The following is a 16,762-nucleotide window of genomic DNA, read 5'->3' as shown; positions in this document are numbered from 1 at the left end:
ACTGCCACAGTCTGTGCCCAGTTCCCTTCCCTTTCTCTGAGCTGCTGTGGGGTTGACTCTTCACCTTTTGGAATAAAGCTGGGTCTCCTTAGGTGAGGGCTCATCTCAACAGCATGGGGATGCCCAAAACACTTTAATGTCCTATAGGATGGCTTGTGACCCTGACAATCCAGTAATTTGGCTGGATGTCAGATTGTATTACAGCAAGACAAGGTGCTCAAGGTTACCCAGAACTGTTCTTCTCAAAACTAGTTTGACAAAACCCTCTTGAAAGCTTAGCTCTTTCCTGCTTCCCCTGGTTCTGGGTAATCCTTGAGCTGCTGCCCAGTTCCTGCTAAGGTGGGCAGTGGGAACAAGGTGTTAACACTCAGATGCTCCCTGGACAAGCAGGGAGTTGAGCGTTGAGCTTTCAGCTCATCCCAGGCACATTTCAATGGATGCAGCACTGGCAAAGCTGGATTGATCTGCCTCTCTCCACCATCCCAAGCTGCATTTCCACATTGGAAAGAAAATTCTGGTCCTCAGAGACCTGACCAGGGGTTACTGGTTCAGGCAGATGAGCTTTGGGTGGAGCTTGGTTCAGGGGTTATGTTCTGGTGGAAACTCAGCCTATTGTGGTTTTATTTAATCTGGAAACAATAGGACTTGTGTAAGAAGGGACTTAAGGAATTGGACTCATCCAATCCCCATGGACGCAATTGATGCAGGGCTGGTTTGGATGTCAGCTTGATCAAGGCTGGATGTATGGAGAACCCAAGAGGAGAAGAGATATCTGTGATTGATTTACTCTGCATTTTGGTCTCTGCAATCTGCTGATGTAACTTCTTTCCCCCCAAGGCCATTATGTTCTGGGTTGTGGACAGCTTGATCATGAGGAAATACAAGCAGAAGGATGCCCTAGACATCAATGGATCCACAGAAACCCCTCGGGCCAGGAGGACTGAGGAATCTCAGGTGAGACCAGGGATGCAACCTTGTGTTTCAGACCAAGATGCAGATTTGTGGGCTGGTCTGTGTGTTTTACCACAAACCTGTAACAGGACATCACATTGCCTGGGCCTGGGGTGGTGCTTCATGGATGTGAATCACCCTGCCAAGGCAAACTCTCTCTAACCATGAGCAATATGACAGTCCAGGAGATGCTGCTGCAATACTGCCCTGGATGATGACAATGATGGGGGGATGAGCTGGCTTCTGCACTGATCTGTGTGTGCAGGCTAAAACTGCCCCTCTGAGCTTTGCTGTGTTTAATTGTAATTAATTTTGGCTGGGAAGAGTTTACTTCCCTCTCTGTAATTGTTAGCATCCCTTTTAGAGGACAGGGCTTAGCTGGGAATCCTATTTTGGTATTTGGTATTTTGTATTTTTGGTATTTTTTCAACCAGATTATTGTCCCTTAGCTGGAGGAGGCTGTGTTTTGTTTAGTCTGAGCCTGACAGTTTGAAAGTTCTGGTGGGGGAGGAAATGCTGCAGTTCCAGCAGACTTTGAGATGACTTTGTTCTTCTTATTCATGTGTGGTTTGTAGGGTAGGTGGTGTCTACTTCTCACTGACCTCTGGGCAGAGTCCACACTCCTGGTCCCTGGGAGGAATTCCTTCCTTTCTCCTGGCACCCAGGCCTGGTTCCAGTGTGTTCTGTGTGTATCTGCTGATATCCTCCAGCTCACTGGTGAGACTCACCAAGAAAAGATAATTTCTGGCAATCCCAGCCTGGCTACTGCTGGAGCTCCTGCTGGGGAATTCAGGGTGAACAGAAATAGCTCTTGCTCTCTGAGTTCTTTCCTAAGGAGTAACTCAGCTCTTGTGCTCTCCACTGGAACACTGCAGGTGTCTGGGAGCTCTCTGGGACAGCATGAGTGGCTGTGAGGATTAATCCTGAACATATTCCCCTTTGTGAGAGAGGGAAGTGTTGTGATGCCCACTTCAGAGCTGTAAAAAATTTGAATTTATAGCCCATGACCGGCCTTTGCTCTCGGGGCAGCAGGAGCACAAACTGTTTTCCCATGCCCTGTTCTGCTGTATTTAAAGTCTGTGGTTAAACTCTCATTTCAGTGTGGGGGTAGAAGCCTAGGGTCTGTTCTTGCCTCCTACCAAGTGTATAGAGACTAAAGAACACCAGTGACCTTTAACTTTCAACTGAAATTACTTATTCCCAATTTATTGTTAACTGGTGAGTGGCTCTTTCAGTCCTCTGGTGTTGTGAGCCTGTCCAGCAGCATAAAACACACACAGCCTTAGCTTCAAAGCTTGTTTTTTATCTTTGCCAAATGAAAGCTTCACTGCAGTGTTCACTGTACAATATTTATTGTGAAATGGATAACTGGAAGGAACAATACCTGCTAATTTCCAGATGCTGAGAAATCCTCTTCTGGCAGCTCAACAGGCTGTGGAAGCAATTCCCACAACCTGCCACTTTCTGTCAAAGGTTTCTCTCACCTTCCAAGAACCTGACTGCTTTTCTCTGAAGACTTCAGCAAGAATTCAACAATGGGCAGCTCACCTGTTCATCCTGAACCCTCTGATCCATCCCTGCAGCACCAAGGGACTGGTTTTTCCTTGGAGCAGTCTGCAGGGATTGCCTCCTTCAGGCTCAGACACGTTCCTGTGCCTCTGGCCAACAAATATTTTGGGCAGAGAAGGAAGTTTATGAAGAAATACAGAAGTGGGTGACCTGTTTTCCAACTCTTTCTTGGCACTGGGCCTTGAGGAATAGCCTTAAGCTCCTGCTTCAGGTGTCAGCCTCTTGAGCTGTGAACTACAGATCATGTTTGACTGCCTGAGCCCTGCAGCTGTATTGACTGGAATTTAGGCTCAGAAGCAGCAAATGAGCATTTGCTGGGCTTGTTGCTGCTAAATCACCTGTTCAAGTGGGGGAATTTCAGCCCAGGGCAGGGGGAAGGGGGGCTGGGCAGAGCTGATGTGTCCCCCAGGTTTATCAGGGCTCATCGGGGCCGTCTCGCTGCAGGCGCCACCAGCTCCCACTCACTGCTGGCTTCAATTTCAAACCTCTGCCTATCTCACCAAGGCAGTGTCAGTATTGTCACATGAAGCAGCAGTTTGTGCTTGGAGAAGGAGGGGCAGAGATAGAGTGGGCTGAGTTAACCTGTTAGAAGCCCACGCTCTGTGCTTTCCCCAGGGGCAGCAGGAAAGCTCAGCTCTGTCCTTGGCTCCTTGGTGGAGCAGCAAGAAGAAACCCAGCAGCAGCAATCCTGGAGGAGGATTGTGCCTCCTGGAGAAGGCTGTAGCCAGGTGGGGATCAGTCTCTTCTCCCAGGAGAACTAAAGGGAATGGCCCCAAGTTGCATCAGAGGAGGTTTAGATTGGATATTAAAGAAAATTTATTTAATGAAAGGGTGGTCAGGCACTGGCACAGGCACTGGCTCATCCTTTGGTGAACCAGAGGATGAGCTTTTGCTACTTCTTTTACACTGAATCCCTGAAAGGGACAAACTCCCTCTTATGGTTGGAAGAATTTCATCCTTCTTTCCTTCCACTCAGTCTTAAGCTTTGGGTTGTTTCAGTCCCCTGCCCTGCCTTGCAAATTTTCATGGAGTAATTTTTTTCCCCCTTTTGTGGGATAGAAAAGGATCTCTTGAATGCCAGTTTGCATCCAGTGCTGTTCAGCCTGGGGAAATTATTTCATCTGCAAGGCCCTTATTTTTGCTTTGTATGTGTCCTGCCCTTGACCTGAGGCTCTTTTCCCTTGCCCTTGTAACTCCCATGAACTTTAGATCTTATCAGTGATTTCTTTGTTTCCTCCACTCAGGAAAACAAGTCAGTTTTAATAATGTTTTATTTGATCTTTTTTCAGTTGTGTTTTTTTTTTCCCCCAGGGAGGTGGATGAGTTTCTGTTCCTTTCCTGAAGGATTACATTTTTAGAGATAGCCCTTAAAGCAAAAGTCCACTAACAGTGGTACTTGTGAGAAAAATTAAGGTGAAATCAGAGGCTGGAAGGAAAGTTAATATACTGCATGAGGGCCTGCCTTTGGTCAGGATAGAGTTCAGCACCTGCCCTAATTCCCTTCATAAGGAACTCTGTATTTTGGCAGGTGAACTCTGTATTTTGGCACTCATTAGATGAAGATGCTGATAGACACCAATACAGTGCTGCTTACTTACATTGAAACATTTAGAAAGTCCAAGAGCAAGTTGGATTTGTTGAGAAACAATTTTATTTTTTTATTTTTAAATTTTTTTAAAAATTTTAATTAGTTCAAACTCGTGGTGAACTCAGGTGCCAGGAAGATAAATGAAGGTGGACATGGAAATACTTCTGGAAGGAAACTGTCCCACCTCACAGCCCTCCTGACTGGTGGCAAATCCCTCTGTGGAATGTGAGGTGTTTGAGGACTGCTGAGTGAGACAGCAGCACATTGTCCCAGGATGGAAAACCACGGGCAGAGAAGGAAGTTTATGAAGAAATACAGAAGTGGCTGACTTGTTTTCCAACTCTTTCTTGGCACTGGGCCTTGAGGAATGGCCACAGGTCCCAGCTGTGCCACCAACCCTGTGTGATCCTGACCTGGATGCACCTGTAGTGAAAGAGCCTTGTCCAAGCTGTTCTGAAAACTCCCAAACTGGAGCTGGGCTTGCAGATGATACCTAAGGGTGTGTCCTGTGTCTGTCATGTCAATGAGGGGCTCTCTCATGGTGCTGCTTCCTGGGGAATTGTGGAAAGGTTCTGGGGGACTGTTGCTGGTGTAGTTTCCTGTAATTGAGGTGTTGGGGCATGGCTTGGACTTGATGATCTTGCAGGTCTCTTCTGTGAATTCTGTGCAGTGTGTGGTGGGCAGGTGGCAGCCTGGATGGGTCTGGATGCACAGATCCCTGCTTGGCTGCAAGGGGATTTGCGTTTTTAGCTGAAATCCACCCAAATCACCAGTTCAGCAGGCCCCACAACCAACCTGTCAGAGCTCAGTGAGTTCACAGTGCTGCCTGTGAGTAATTACACACACATTTCTTCAGGTCCAACAGCATCACAATATTAATGTGATAAACAGAGGAAATCTTCACGTCAGAAAGATGGAAACTTGCCAGTGTGTGTCCTGAACCACAAAAAAAAATTCCTTGAGACCAATGAGGGGGACAACAAGAGAGCTTAATCCACTCTGCTGCTGTTCTTTGGGTGTCTGGCAGTGAGGAGGATGATGGAGGGGCTGGGGTGTGTGTGAGGGTGGGGAGCAGGAAATCTTCCCCTGCGGCTCTGCTGCTGCTTTGAAGTCTCACTGACTCACTGGAGTTGTGTTAGTTTTGTTTTCCTGTTTGGTGCTTTTGTTGCTGTGGAGACTGGCCCTGTGGCTGACAAGTGGAGGGCTTGTTAATTCACAGCTGTGTGTGGAGATACAGATAGGTGTGATTCCCCCTGCTCCTGGTTTTGCCCAAGGGATCCTGAGCTCTGTTGGGAACGGTCTGTGGGTGAGCACTGGGATGAAAGTACATGAAAATCCATCCTTTGACTTGGGTCTTGGAGCTGGAAGGCTGCTGAGTCAGGCACAGGGAGATTTCATGGTGACAGTGCAGCTTCTCTTGCTCAAATGAGGGTGTTTGAGGAGATGGGGGTGGGATGGGGTTCAGCAAACAGCCTGGTCTGATGGGGAGCAGCTGAGGGCATGCAGGAGAAAAGGAGGCTCAGGGGTGACCTTATTCCTCTCTAAAACTCCCTGAAAGGAGGTTGTAGCCAGGTCTCTTCTCCCAGGTAACGAGAACTGAAGGGAACAGCCCCAAGTTGCACCAAGGAGGTTTAGATTGGATATTAAAGAAAATTTATTTACTGAAAGTGTGGATAGGCACTGGCACAGGCTGCCCAGAGAAATGGTGGAATCACCATCCCATAGAAGTGTTGAAGAAACATGTAGATGTGGTGCTTAGGGACATTCAGGTTTAATGGTGAACCTGGCAGTGCTGGGTTAATGGTGGGACTCAGCCTGGAGGTCTTTTCCAACCTTGAGGATTCAATGATTCCAACCTGTCCAGCCATGAATATTATCCGTGCACATTGCTGGCTGGCTAGAATTGTGTTTCACCTCTTCTGCTGAAACCCAATGCCAGCCATCTCCTTGATAAAATCCAGCCTTTTTCCTCTAACAGAGGATGTGGCTGCCCACACGTGGCTCCGTAGGCATCTTGCTAATGCTCCAGGCTGGTGGCAGCCAGTTCAGAGCAGCCCATGGTAGCCTCAGGTGTGGAGTTAACTACTGAGGGTGTAGGGGTTCCTTTGGGTCCTCCAGCAAAAAAAAAAAAAAAAAAGTTTTTTTTACCTCAAACACCAGTGAGAGGTGTCAGTGCTGTGCTTTGGCTCCCAGGAGCTGCTGTGCCAGGTGGAAATGAGGTGCTGCCAGGCCAGGACACCCCTCCTGAGCTGACTCCATGGCTGAGGCTGAGCCTGCAGCCCTGCTTGCCCTTGTGGCTGAGCTGTGCAGGTGACAAGCAGCTGGGGGCCTGGGAAATGGTCTACGTGTGGTACAGCTGTTCCCAAAATGTGTGGCCTCGTTTTTGTGCATCTCCACTGAGGCCTCAGCCAGGCCTGGGCATCCATGTGTGAGTTGTGTCCCATGGGGATCAGAGCCTTCAGCTGCCTGTTCTGCTCTCAAGGAAGGCGCTGGGACACCAGATGGTTGTGGTGCCCAAATCTCCTTGGCTGCTGTTGGAGAGATGGTCTAGATGAACTTGAGGCCTTACCCATCTGCCAGAGTGTAGCCATGATATTTTCTGAAAAATCCTTTCCTTAGGATTTTTCCTCCTGAGAAGCTGAGAGGCCTCAGGAACAAAATGTAAACAATGGTTATCTGCTGCTGTGGAATGCAACAGGTGCATTTGGGATTGGTCTCATGGGGTTGTTTCTAATTAATGGCCAATCACAGTGAGTGGCTCAGACAGAGTCTGAGCCACAAGCTTTTGTTATCATTCATTCTTTTTCTATTCTTAGCTAGCCTTCTGATGAAATCCTTTCTTCTATTCTTTTAGTATAGTTTTAATGTAATATATATCATAAAATAATAAATCAGCCTTCTGAAATATGGAGTCAGATCCTCATCTCTTCCCTCATCCTGGGACCCCTGCAAACACCACCACACCAGAGAGGATTGGATCTGGCAGCAGACCCCTCTGTAGGATTGCTTGACTCATTCAGCAAGCAGAATTGAGAAGCTCTGAGGCCTTTGATTCCATCTGTCTGTTCTCCTTTCCAGGTATTGCTCTCTCCAGACATGGATTTTGATCAGTCTGAAAGCGACCAGGACATTCCAGGGCTCTGGGGAGCCAGCCAGAAGATGAAGCAGCCCAGCTACCAAGTGGTCATCTGACAGCAGCAGGACAAGGAGTGGAGGAAGGAGCAGCACTGTGATCCTTGAGCTGGCCAAGGAAGGGCAGGGTGGGGAAAAATGGGTGTCCCTTGTGGATTTGCAGAGATCCTTTTGCCTGCCTCATCTTGGATTTATCCTGCAATTGTGGATGCTGTCTGTGCATCCTGGACAGGCTTGAGCAGTATCTGCTTTACCTGTTTCCCCCACACGCAGGCACGTTGAGGTTGGGGATACAGGGATGGATTTTCCCTGGCTGGACAACTGGGTGTGACTTTTTTCCTTTTGTCAGGGCTAGAGACTGAAATGAAAATATTGTCTGTTTTTTTAATAGAAAAAGAAAGAAAAAAAAAAAGGCTCTATTCTGTAGTACCTGAACTGTGACACTTTTATATGCACAATGCTCAAAAGAATTGGTTTGCAATATGTATTTAAATGTCTTGAATTGGGAAGCTTGTCCCAGTGGATCTGATTCTTTTTACTGTTTTATAAGGAATCCAATAAATCTTTGAGCTAAAATTGCTTCATAGATTAAATGCCTTCATGTGCTTAATGTTCTGCACAACCCCAGTGCTGTGAAAGGGAGGAAGGGGAGAAAGGGAGCTATTGAGATCTTTTCTGACGGGTGAGATTGTGTTTCTGCAGCAGGGCTGGTCTGGTAAACCTAAAGATGAAGAGCTTGAGCCACAGAGGTTGGTTTGGGTTGCAGGAGCTGCTTCAGTGCAAACCCTGATGCTGCAGCCTCAGCCTGTGCTGGGCTCCAGAGCAGACTCAGAGATGGATCCCAGTCAGCACCTTACAAGGGAGTGTTTACTGGAAGCTGACAGCTCCCCTTTCACTCAGTTTAAAATAAACAGCTGGAATGTCTGCAGGGTCTGATTCAAGCTGTGTCTGCAGCCCCATTAGCCAGCCCTGTTTTGGGGTGAGGAAGGACCTGGGGTGGTGCAGCTGATGGAGGAGACCCTGGCTCACCCCAGGACTGGCACTTTCTGCTCCAAGTGTGAAGTGCAGGGCCTTGCCCTGTTTGCTTTCCTCTGTATTTGTCCATAAACACAAAAATGCAAAACACTTTGCAGCTGTCCTGGGGAGAGGGTGAGCACAGAGCAGCTGCACCAGCCCACTCCCAGGCTGGATGCAGAGACACAGCTGTGCAGCCAGAGCCCAAATGGGAGGACAGTCCTTGGAGCAGGGATCCAGGATCCCTCATGGAGCCTTAGACAGCCTTTGCAAGACAACTCCCCTTAAGTGATGGGTGGGAATGTTCTTTTATTTTTCCTTTCTCCCTTGTATTTTTCCCCAAGAAAAGAGTCCTTGTTAAGAAGTGAAAATTAAAGGATTTGGATTTTCTAACTTGGATGGATTTAGATGTGAAGGCTGAGTTCGGAGCATGAGAAGATATTTGGTGGGGGGTTTTTTTGGGGTTTGGTTTGTTGTTTTTCTCCTGACTTCAAAGTGGTTTGAAGCCTTAGATGCAAATCAAAGTCTGGGATGCCCCTCAGTGAGCGAGACACGCTTGGCTACACTTGCAGCTGTGCAGCTTTAGAGTGTTTTTCTGGAAATTAAGTACTTTTTTTTTTTTGTTTTTCTTCCTTAATGAAGGGTCAAAATCCTACTTCTGCTGGCACATCAAAAGGCTTTTGGAACACACGGCACACAGCTCTCTGAATGGATTATTTATATTGCTCAGTGCAGTTGGTTTCAGAGCACAACTTCTGCTTGTCTGGGGGGTTCTGCACTGGTAAGGGTGGAATAAGTCCTGTGCTGTACAAGGTTTTGACTGGAAATAGATGGAAACAGCTTCCCTATTGGACACTTGCTCCCTGTTTTGAGCAACACTGGTATTTTGGAGTTTTGCTTTTGCTATGGGGCTGCACAGTGCAATGCTGCAGTGGGTGGAGAGTGCAAATTTGGCCAAAGCAATGTCCTTGTCCTAAACTGTGAGTGATATGATCTTCATTTTAGCTCTTAATTGAGGCTGAGAAGGTTCACAATCAGCAATAGCAGGACAAGTAAAATGTGGGGGAAGGTTCTCCCCCCCAATCCTTGTGAAGCCAGTGCTGTCCCAGCAGCCCTGTTCCCATCTCTGGAACGGTGCCATGCAATCCATGCAATTGTTTCCATTGCACTCCAGAGTGAGTGCTCAGCCTCATTCCTGAGCTGTCTGAGCAATGTGCAATCACTGGGCACATCCCTGTGAATCCAAGTGCTCTGTGACACTCTTGGAGATGGGAGCAAATGCAACTTCACTGCAATGACTGCACAGAGGTCTGGGAGCTCTCTGGGACAGCATCAAGGGCTGTGAGGACCAAGCCTGAACATATTCCCCCTCATATTTTCAATATTCTCATATTCCTCCCCATATGAGAGAGGGAAGTGTCGTGATGCTCACTTCAGAGCTGAGAAAAATTGGAATTTACAGTCCATAGTCTTTGCTCTTGGGGCAGCAGGAGCACAAACTGTTTTCCCATGCCCTGTTCTACTGTATTTAAAGTCTGTTGTTAAACTCTCATTTCAGGGTGGGGGTAGAAGCCTAGGGTCTGTTCTTGCCTCCTACCAAGTGTATAGAGACTAAAGAACATCAGTGACCTTTAACTTTCCACTGAAATTACTTATTCCCAATTTATTGTTAACTGGTGAGTGGCTCTTTCAGTCACCTGGTATTGTGAGCCTGTCCAGCAGCATAAAACACACACAGCCTTAGCTTCAAAGCTTGTTTTTTATCTTTGCCAAATGAAAGCTTCACTGCAGTGTTCACTGTAAAATATTTATTGTGAAATGGATAACTGGAGCCTTCAGGAGACCTTGAGTATATTGCTCCAGGTGCTTCATTGGGCTTGATCCTTGTTACCTTCAGGCCCTGAAAGAAATGTGTTTCCTTGGCTGGAGGAGGAGAAAGAGGAGCAATGATGAATTATCAGCAGTAAGTGTGTGTTTATATATATTATATACATATCTATATACAGAGGAGAGGAGGGAGAGCCTGAGCCATCCCTCCCCTTAGCAATACACGTGGACAGCACAATGTGGGAGGAGAGGGGAGGCTTCAGTAAGGACAGCATGGAGACACCTGCCAAACCCTGGGGTGTCCAAACCCTGCCACTTTCCTGTGTGCTCCTTGCCAGTGAAAGGGGAGGTTGTTTGGGTGTGGGCCTGGGTGATTTCCTCCTCTCTTCTTGGGCAGAGGAGTCAACTTCACAGCTGTTCTTCCTCATCTCTTCCTGGCCCACAAGCAAACTGCAGAGCATTAAACCTTATTATTACTATTATTTAGTGTTATTATTCCACACTCAGGACTGTGCTGAAGGCCTTGCCTTCAGCTCTCCCTCGCAGGAGAGCTATTTCTCAAGATAGCAGGGCCCAAAGCAGTAGTTTCTTCTTTATGTTCTGTTCCAAAGTACGAGCCTTGGCACGAGTTTTGTGCTAACTGAGCTCTCTGTAAGGATCTTCCAGAGTGCAGTTCAATCTTGCTGGTTGCTTTTGGCTGTTTGCAGGCAGCACATGGTGTGAGTCAAGAAACCATGCTTGCCACCTGCTCTGCTCCACGGTGCTTGCAGCACTAACGAGCTGATCAGGCAACTGGAAAATCACCACCCCACCCCCAGCAGCTGGAGCTCCAACAGCAACAATATGATTTAATTGTTAAATATGGAAAAAAAATAAAAATCAGTCAAGATTGAACCTATTTCTGTGGGTCCCTGGCAACTGTTTTCTCCTAACACATGGATGTCATTTAATTCCTGGAGATGCTTCCACACCCAGCCTCCCTCCTTTTCAGTTCTGGAAAGGCAGAGTGTTCATGAGCTCAGTTTGGCCTTGCCATGTAAATCTCTTTGTGGTTGTCAAGTCCCCTTTGGACAAGCTCTTTGCTAAAACTCCCCCGTGGCTGATCTGCAGCATTGCTCAGGGATGCCTCACTTTAAAACACAGCACAGCCTTGCAGTTTTGGGTTTGGAGCACCACCTGCAGTGGGGGTGGCTGGCAGACCCTTCTGTAACCTCCTGCTGCCAAATTCCTGCTGCGCACAAATTCCTGCAGGGTAAGGAAGGAGAAGAAGCCAGGGGAAATCGGGATGAAAATTTTCTGACAATTTGGAATAAATAAAGACTTCCTCCCTGATTACAAAAGCAGCTAGAGTCGTCTAGTAGAAATTCAGAGGCTGCTTTGTAGGCTCACAAGCTGTTATGGGTACTGGGTTGTCATCCCTTAGGAAGTTTTAGTATTTGCTGAGCAGGAGGAGTGTGATGCTTAAGGACATGGCAGATCACAGTGGAACTTTGTTTCCTCCTGAGGGAGTCAAGACTCAAGAAATCACCAACCTGCAATGTTGTTTAAATTGAATTATGCTGAATTAACTGATTCACAGAATGGGAGCCTGCACCACTGCTGTTGCTGAGGACCAGAGGTGCTTTTTAAGCACACAGCCTGTGCACCAAGACAGCAAAAAACCCCATCAAGGTTTTCACCACTGTTTTAAGGGTTTGTAGTGATTCAGGGAAGGTCATGTTTAGTGGCAAATCCAGACCTCATCCCAATAACCAGGAAAGCAATACCCTCCTGTGGCCTGTTGATTTAAGGTTTTGATTTTGTTTGATGTTAATGGGTCATTGCAGATGAATATCCACCCACCTCTCCTCTCTCTTTTTTTCTTTTTCTCCTTTCCCCATGGACCAAGGTTGGAGCAGGTGCTCCAAGTCACTTCTTTGCAAAGCCCATCACCTCAACAGGCACTGTTCTGTATGATCTGCCTTTCGTGGGGTGACTCACCAGCCCCAGGGGGTACTGCACAGATCCCTACATGGGTTTATTTTAAGGCCAGCAGCCTCTGCACTGTTCACTGGGTCATTCCTCCCCCCCTTCCCACTGAGAGAGCATCAATCATGCCTTTAACCACGTCCTTTCCCCCAGCCTTCTTTTTCTTCAGGAATCTGATGAGCATTCATTTGGCATGAAAGAGAGACAGCTGATTTCCAAGGACAAAATCCTTGGTTTCTTTGGCACCAAAAGATAAGGAAACACTCATAAGCTGCCTAGAACAGGCTTCAGGAGGGACCTTATATCCCACATGCTGCTGCAATGCATTGCTGTGACCAGTTTTAAAAGCTGTTGATTGTCCCAAAGCTGGTCCCCGTGTCGAAGGGATGAGAAGCCAAATAGTCCTGGTAGCTCCCATCGATCAGTTTGTCCGCGTTGTTTTTGGCAAACCAGCACTCGACCTCCTGCTGCCCATTGTAGATCCTCCTCTGCTTCCACACCACAGGAACCAGCCTCCCCTTCACCTTCAGGGTGTTTGTAGGGTTTGCCTTCAACGCCTCTGTTTGGTTCTGCCCGACCTCCCGATGACTTGTGTTCAGGGATTCCTGGAGAAGTTTAACTTCATGGCTCAAGAACTGACCTGCAAGGCAAGATGAAATAAGAGTCCATGACTGGCTGATTTGTGCCTGTTTATAAATTGTTGTGGCTTGGTGGTTTGTTTGTTTTTTGGGTTTTTTTTTGGTAGGATGCATTTGAGGATTCTCAGCGTATGGATCTTCTCTGAAAATAGCAGGATGAGTCTTGTTCCTGTGATTCATTTCTAAATCCCACAAACACAGAGGTTAGAATAAAACCCTATTTATTTTTTTTTTTCATGGGTCACTAAAGAGCTAAAGTGTTTTTTTAGCTGTCAGTAGTAAGCTCCCTTCTGTGGGACATGGTTACTGGAGGTTAATAACCCACACAATGTCCAACAGCAACCAAAAAGTTCTAGGCCTGAAGATTCAAATTCTGTTCCCTTGCTTTCTTGGGAGAAAGTTCTTCTAGGCCAGACCTAAGTGTGGATTTAGGGATTTGTGAGAATGGCATGAGTCCAAAACTCCATTCCTAAGGGATTACTTTCTCCTTCACCTGGGGGTGGCTGAGTGGCAAAGAAACTATGGTAGAAGCTTTAGAGTTCTGCACATGTACATGACCAAAACCATCAATACTTCTCATTGGCTGAAAGAACACAACCATCTGGCCATTAGCTGAGCCTACCTACAGCCTAATTCCTTCAAAAGGTAAAGGTGGCTCTTCTTTCATTTCACATTTGAAAAAAAGGGGCCACAAAAATTTCTTGGGGAAGATTTGGTTTCTGTCTGTACTTGGGAGCATCAAGCACGTGTATTCTAATAGGAACTGTACTGAACAATCATTAAAAGAGTGGAAATGTGAAAACCAGGCACAGCTGGGATAGGGAGAGAAAGCTCCTACAGGGTAAGGCAGGAGAGGAGTTGGAGGTACTAGAAAGAGAGAAGTTGTTTGAGAGAGGATGTGAAAGTCTCACCTGGGAACTTAATCCCCACCTGCCTTGCTCCTTCCCTCCTGTCTCCCCTCAGAAACACCATTTTTGTCTGATTTACAGCTCTGAACCTGAGAACCTGCCACCTACCCAGTAGCCCGTGGGAGTCAGAAGAGAGGCCTTTACTGTTGGAGATGTAGAACCCCAGGTGATTCCTCTGGTACAGGGCTGGCTTCTTGTAGTGGTGGATGAGGATGACGAAGCTGATGGAGTCCCGGATGGTCACGGTGATGTTGGAGAAGGCAGAGATGGACACCTCCAGGCTCCTGCTCCGCACCACAGCACTCCGGCCACAGGACAGGACAAGCCTCTCCCCATCGTCCAGGATGACCCTCTTGGGTGTGATCTCCAGGTAAGACCTCTCTGGCTTGTTGCTGAGGATGGTGATGGTGCTGAAGTAAGTCCGATGCTTCTTGTGGCCGTTGGGCGGTGCAGGAGCTCCGATTAACTGTCCGTTCACAGTTACACCTTGCAGGAAAACAATCAAAAAATCGTTTTAAGTGAAAGCTGGAACCCAGGATCACAGGGCCACAGAACAGTCTGAGCTGGAAGGGGCCCAGCAGGAACAGGTCTATTGTCTCAATGACACAAGCCTTGGGACTGAGGACATGCAGGCTCGCCACCTCGTGCTCAATTATTTCACTTACCAGCCTTCAAACGAGTATAGTCAGTCTGTTATGGAATTGTGACCTCATACAGAGCACATAAATTTACCCAAGCTCAGAAATACTGGCCTTCTCTGCAGGCAGGTGCCCCCAGTCCCATTAATCACAGTGTACACAGTGCCACAAAAAAAGCACTTTTGAGTATTCCAAGGTGCAGATCCTAATGAGTCAATTAAAGCCTAAAAGTCCACAATGAGTCAATTAAAGCCTAAAAGCAAGTTTCCCAGTCATTTTAATATTTGTTGCGACCTATTGTCCATAAGACAGTGACTCACTTCCCACAAGCCTCTGAACACTGACAATTAAGGAGGAGGCTTGTTGCTAACCAAGGCTAAACCCAAGCCATTAACACTGAAATTAAATGTCTCCATATCCCATTATTCCTGATGGGATCTCATTTCTGTCTTCAAAGATTCAAGGTTCTAGTGCTACAGAGTCTATTTTCCTCAAGCTCATTCTGCACTTGAGCCACAAAATCATTCAAGCAGTGGCACAAACAGTCTGTGAAAGAAGTTGAAGGGAAATATTGTCTGGAGCTGTACTTTGTATTTTTAAGGCACACATGAACACAGAAATATGGGGGTTAGACCACTGCCACACAGAACAGAATCATACAAATTTATTGTGGGGTTTTGTAAAACAAGCCTGTGAATTGTCTCTGGTTTTGACACCCCTTTCTCTCCCAGACATAATCTGCTTATTAGCTGCCCTGCTTAGAATTCCAGATGGGATCAGACCATGCTTTGGCTCAGATTGGCTTGGGTAAAACAGATCCTGAATCATGTGGGTTTTCTCAAGACTGTCATGACTCTCCAGCCAGTTTGGTGATTTCTTTACTAAAGGAACAGTGGTGCTTGGGTACTTTGCTCTGTCCTAAACCAAACAGTACTGTGAGTAAAGAGGGAATTTCCCACAGCAGAGCAATTTTGGCAAGTCCAAACCTTTTATTTGCAAGCTGTGACTTTGTAAATGGTGAAGCTGAACCATAGAAGAAACTTTTTCTAATTTCCTATCATTTTCTTGCCTGAGGCACCTTGGTGCTTGGTCTGCTGCAAGGCTTGGCCTTACAGTTTGATTTTCCTCCACAAGAAACTGCTTGACTTGGCTGCTCACCAGATTCCTTGTGATCAGAGACCAGCCTGAGAATGTCCCCTGGTTCTCCATCAATATTGAAGCAGACAGAGAACTTGCTGGAGGGAAAATCAATGACGAAGTGAGGGTCCCCATCCGCTGAGAAGACATGGAAAAAGAGACAAATGTGAGAAGCCCACACAAAACTCCAGTGTCTAACAGATTGCAACAAAGCTGCTGTTTAAAGTGTGTTTGTCCCTGTTTTTTTCTAAGTCCTCCTGATTTGTTGTTTTTAGAGGGTCAGATGGAGTTTGCCAGGAAATGCCAAGTTTTGCTTTGTTTTTCACAAAGATTGTTTTGTTTTTCTCACAGATGAGGTTGAGTTTTCAATGACAACTCAAAACCCAAAACAGTTCTAGATGAAAATCAGGATATTTTCTTTCTGGAATATAATATATTTTGGTGATTTATGGGAATTATCATGTAGATGTTTTGAACTCTTCTACATTCTTTTTTGGCAAGCTACATCCCCACATAGAAATGCACTTTCTGACCAAGGGCTGCTGCATGGCTCCACCTCACAGTGACCCCTCCTGGCCCTCAGTATCATACTGGAGCAGTCAACAACAGCTGTTGATCCCATAATCCTAATTTTTCAACAATCCTTGACCTACCATCAACTATCAGACAGCTGCCATTAATAAGGCTCGCCAAAAATGCTATTTTCTAAAGTAAAATTGACCCTATCAAGAGAAATTCAAGTCAGAGTTCTTGATCTGGACTTATTCTTCAGTGTTTAATGTATGAAAAGTTAAGTAAAGGTGCAGGACAAACAGGAAAATTGTAAAATACTACAGAACTTTCTCCTTTTTCTATTGTCAACAACTTTTTTATATTTCAGCATTATTATTTTTAAAAGGGTTTTCCAATATTTCTAGTACAGAGAGAATGTGTTTCTGTTCTCCCCTAACCTGCAGAAGTCTCAAATATGAGGATTAACTGTTGTAGATCATCTGCCTTCTCACTACTGATCCTTTCTGTATTTTGGATTTGTTTTCATTTTCCTCTCTGCTCTTGTAGTTCTGACAAACAGAACTTTGTAACCATTTGGATGATTATACCACAGTGATATGCATCTGAGGTTTCCATAAATCAGTCACCATTATTTTGCATTATGAGAGGCATGAAAGCAGGCACTGACCTGAAGTTTTGGAGATTTTAATCCTCTGTTTATCTTTCCCTCTGCGTATACCTAGAAGAGGGGAAGGAAGGCTGTTACAATTACTTACTGAGCAGCAGAAAGAGACATATTTTAAAAATGTTCCCCAAATATTATTCAGAGAGATGATGGGATATATATTCCTGCAGCCACTTTAAGTTTCATGTAGAACACCAATTTTTCTCCAATAGTTT

The 16,762-nt window shown here is 46.2% G+C and overlaps 2 protein-coding genes across 2 annotated transcripts in view; one reads left to right on the top strand and one right to left on the bottom strand.

Annotated features, from left to right (window-relative positions):
- The window catches only part of LOC131558057 (store-operated calcium entry regulator STIMATE-like), a 37,286-nt gene extending 29,482 nt beyond the window's left edge, over window positions 1–7,804 (top strand). Inside the window, exons 7-8 of the mRNA XM_058805623.1 lie at window positions 838–954; window positions 7,187–7,804. Coding sequence (XP_058661606.1) covers window positions 838–954; window positions 7,187–7,300 — 231 coding nt within the window. The 3' untranslated portion in view covers window positions 7,301–7,804. The remainder of the gene's footprint in view (window positions 1–837; window positions 955–7,186) is intronic.
- Window positions 7,805–11,952: 4,148 nt separating this feature from the next.
- ITIH5 (inter-alpha-trypsin inhibitor heavy chain 5) overlaps window positions 11,953–16,762 on the bottom strand; it is a 48,361-nt gene continuing 43,551 nt past the window's right edge. The window contains exons 11-14 of the mRNA XM_058804854.1: window positions 16,551–16,601; window positions 15,392–15,508; window positions 13,704–14,081; window positions 11,953–12,689 (exon numbers count right to left, since the gene is read on the bottom strand). Coding sequence (XP_058660837.1) covers window positions 12,391–12,689; window positions 13,704–14,081; window positions 15,392–15,508; window positions 16,551–16,601 — 845 coding nt within the window. The 3' untranslated portion in view covers window positions 11,953–12,390. The remainder of the gene's footprint in view (window positions 12,690–13,703; window positions 14,082–15,391; window positions 15,509–16,550; window positions 16,602–16,762) is intronic.

This window comes from Ammospiza caudacuta, chromosome 5, assembly GCF_027887145.1.
Source record: "Ammospiza caudacuta isolate bAmmCau1 chromosome 5, bAmmCau1.pri, whole genome shotgun sequence".
Lineage (NCBI taxonomy): Eukaryota > Metazoa > Chordata > Aves > Passeriformes > Passerellidae > Ammospiza > Ammospiza caudacuta.
This window is presented reverse-complemented; position numbering and strand designations above follow the sequence as displayed.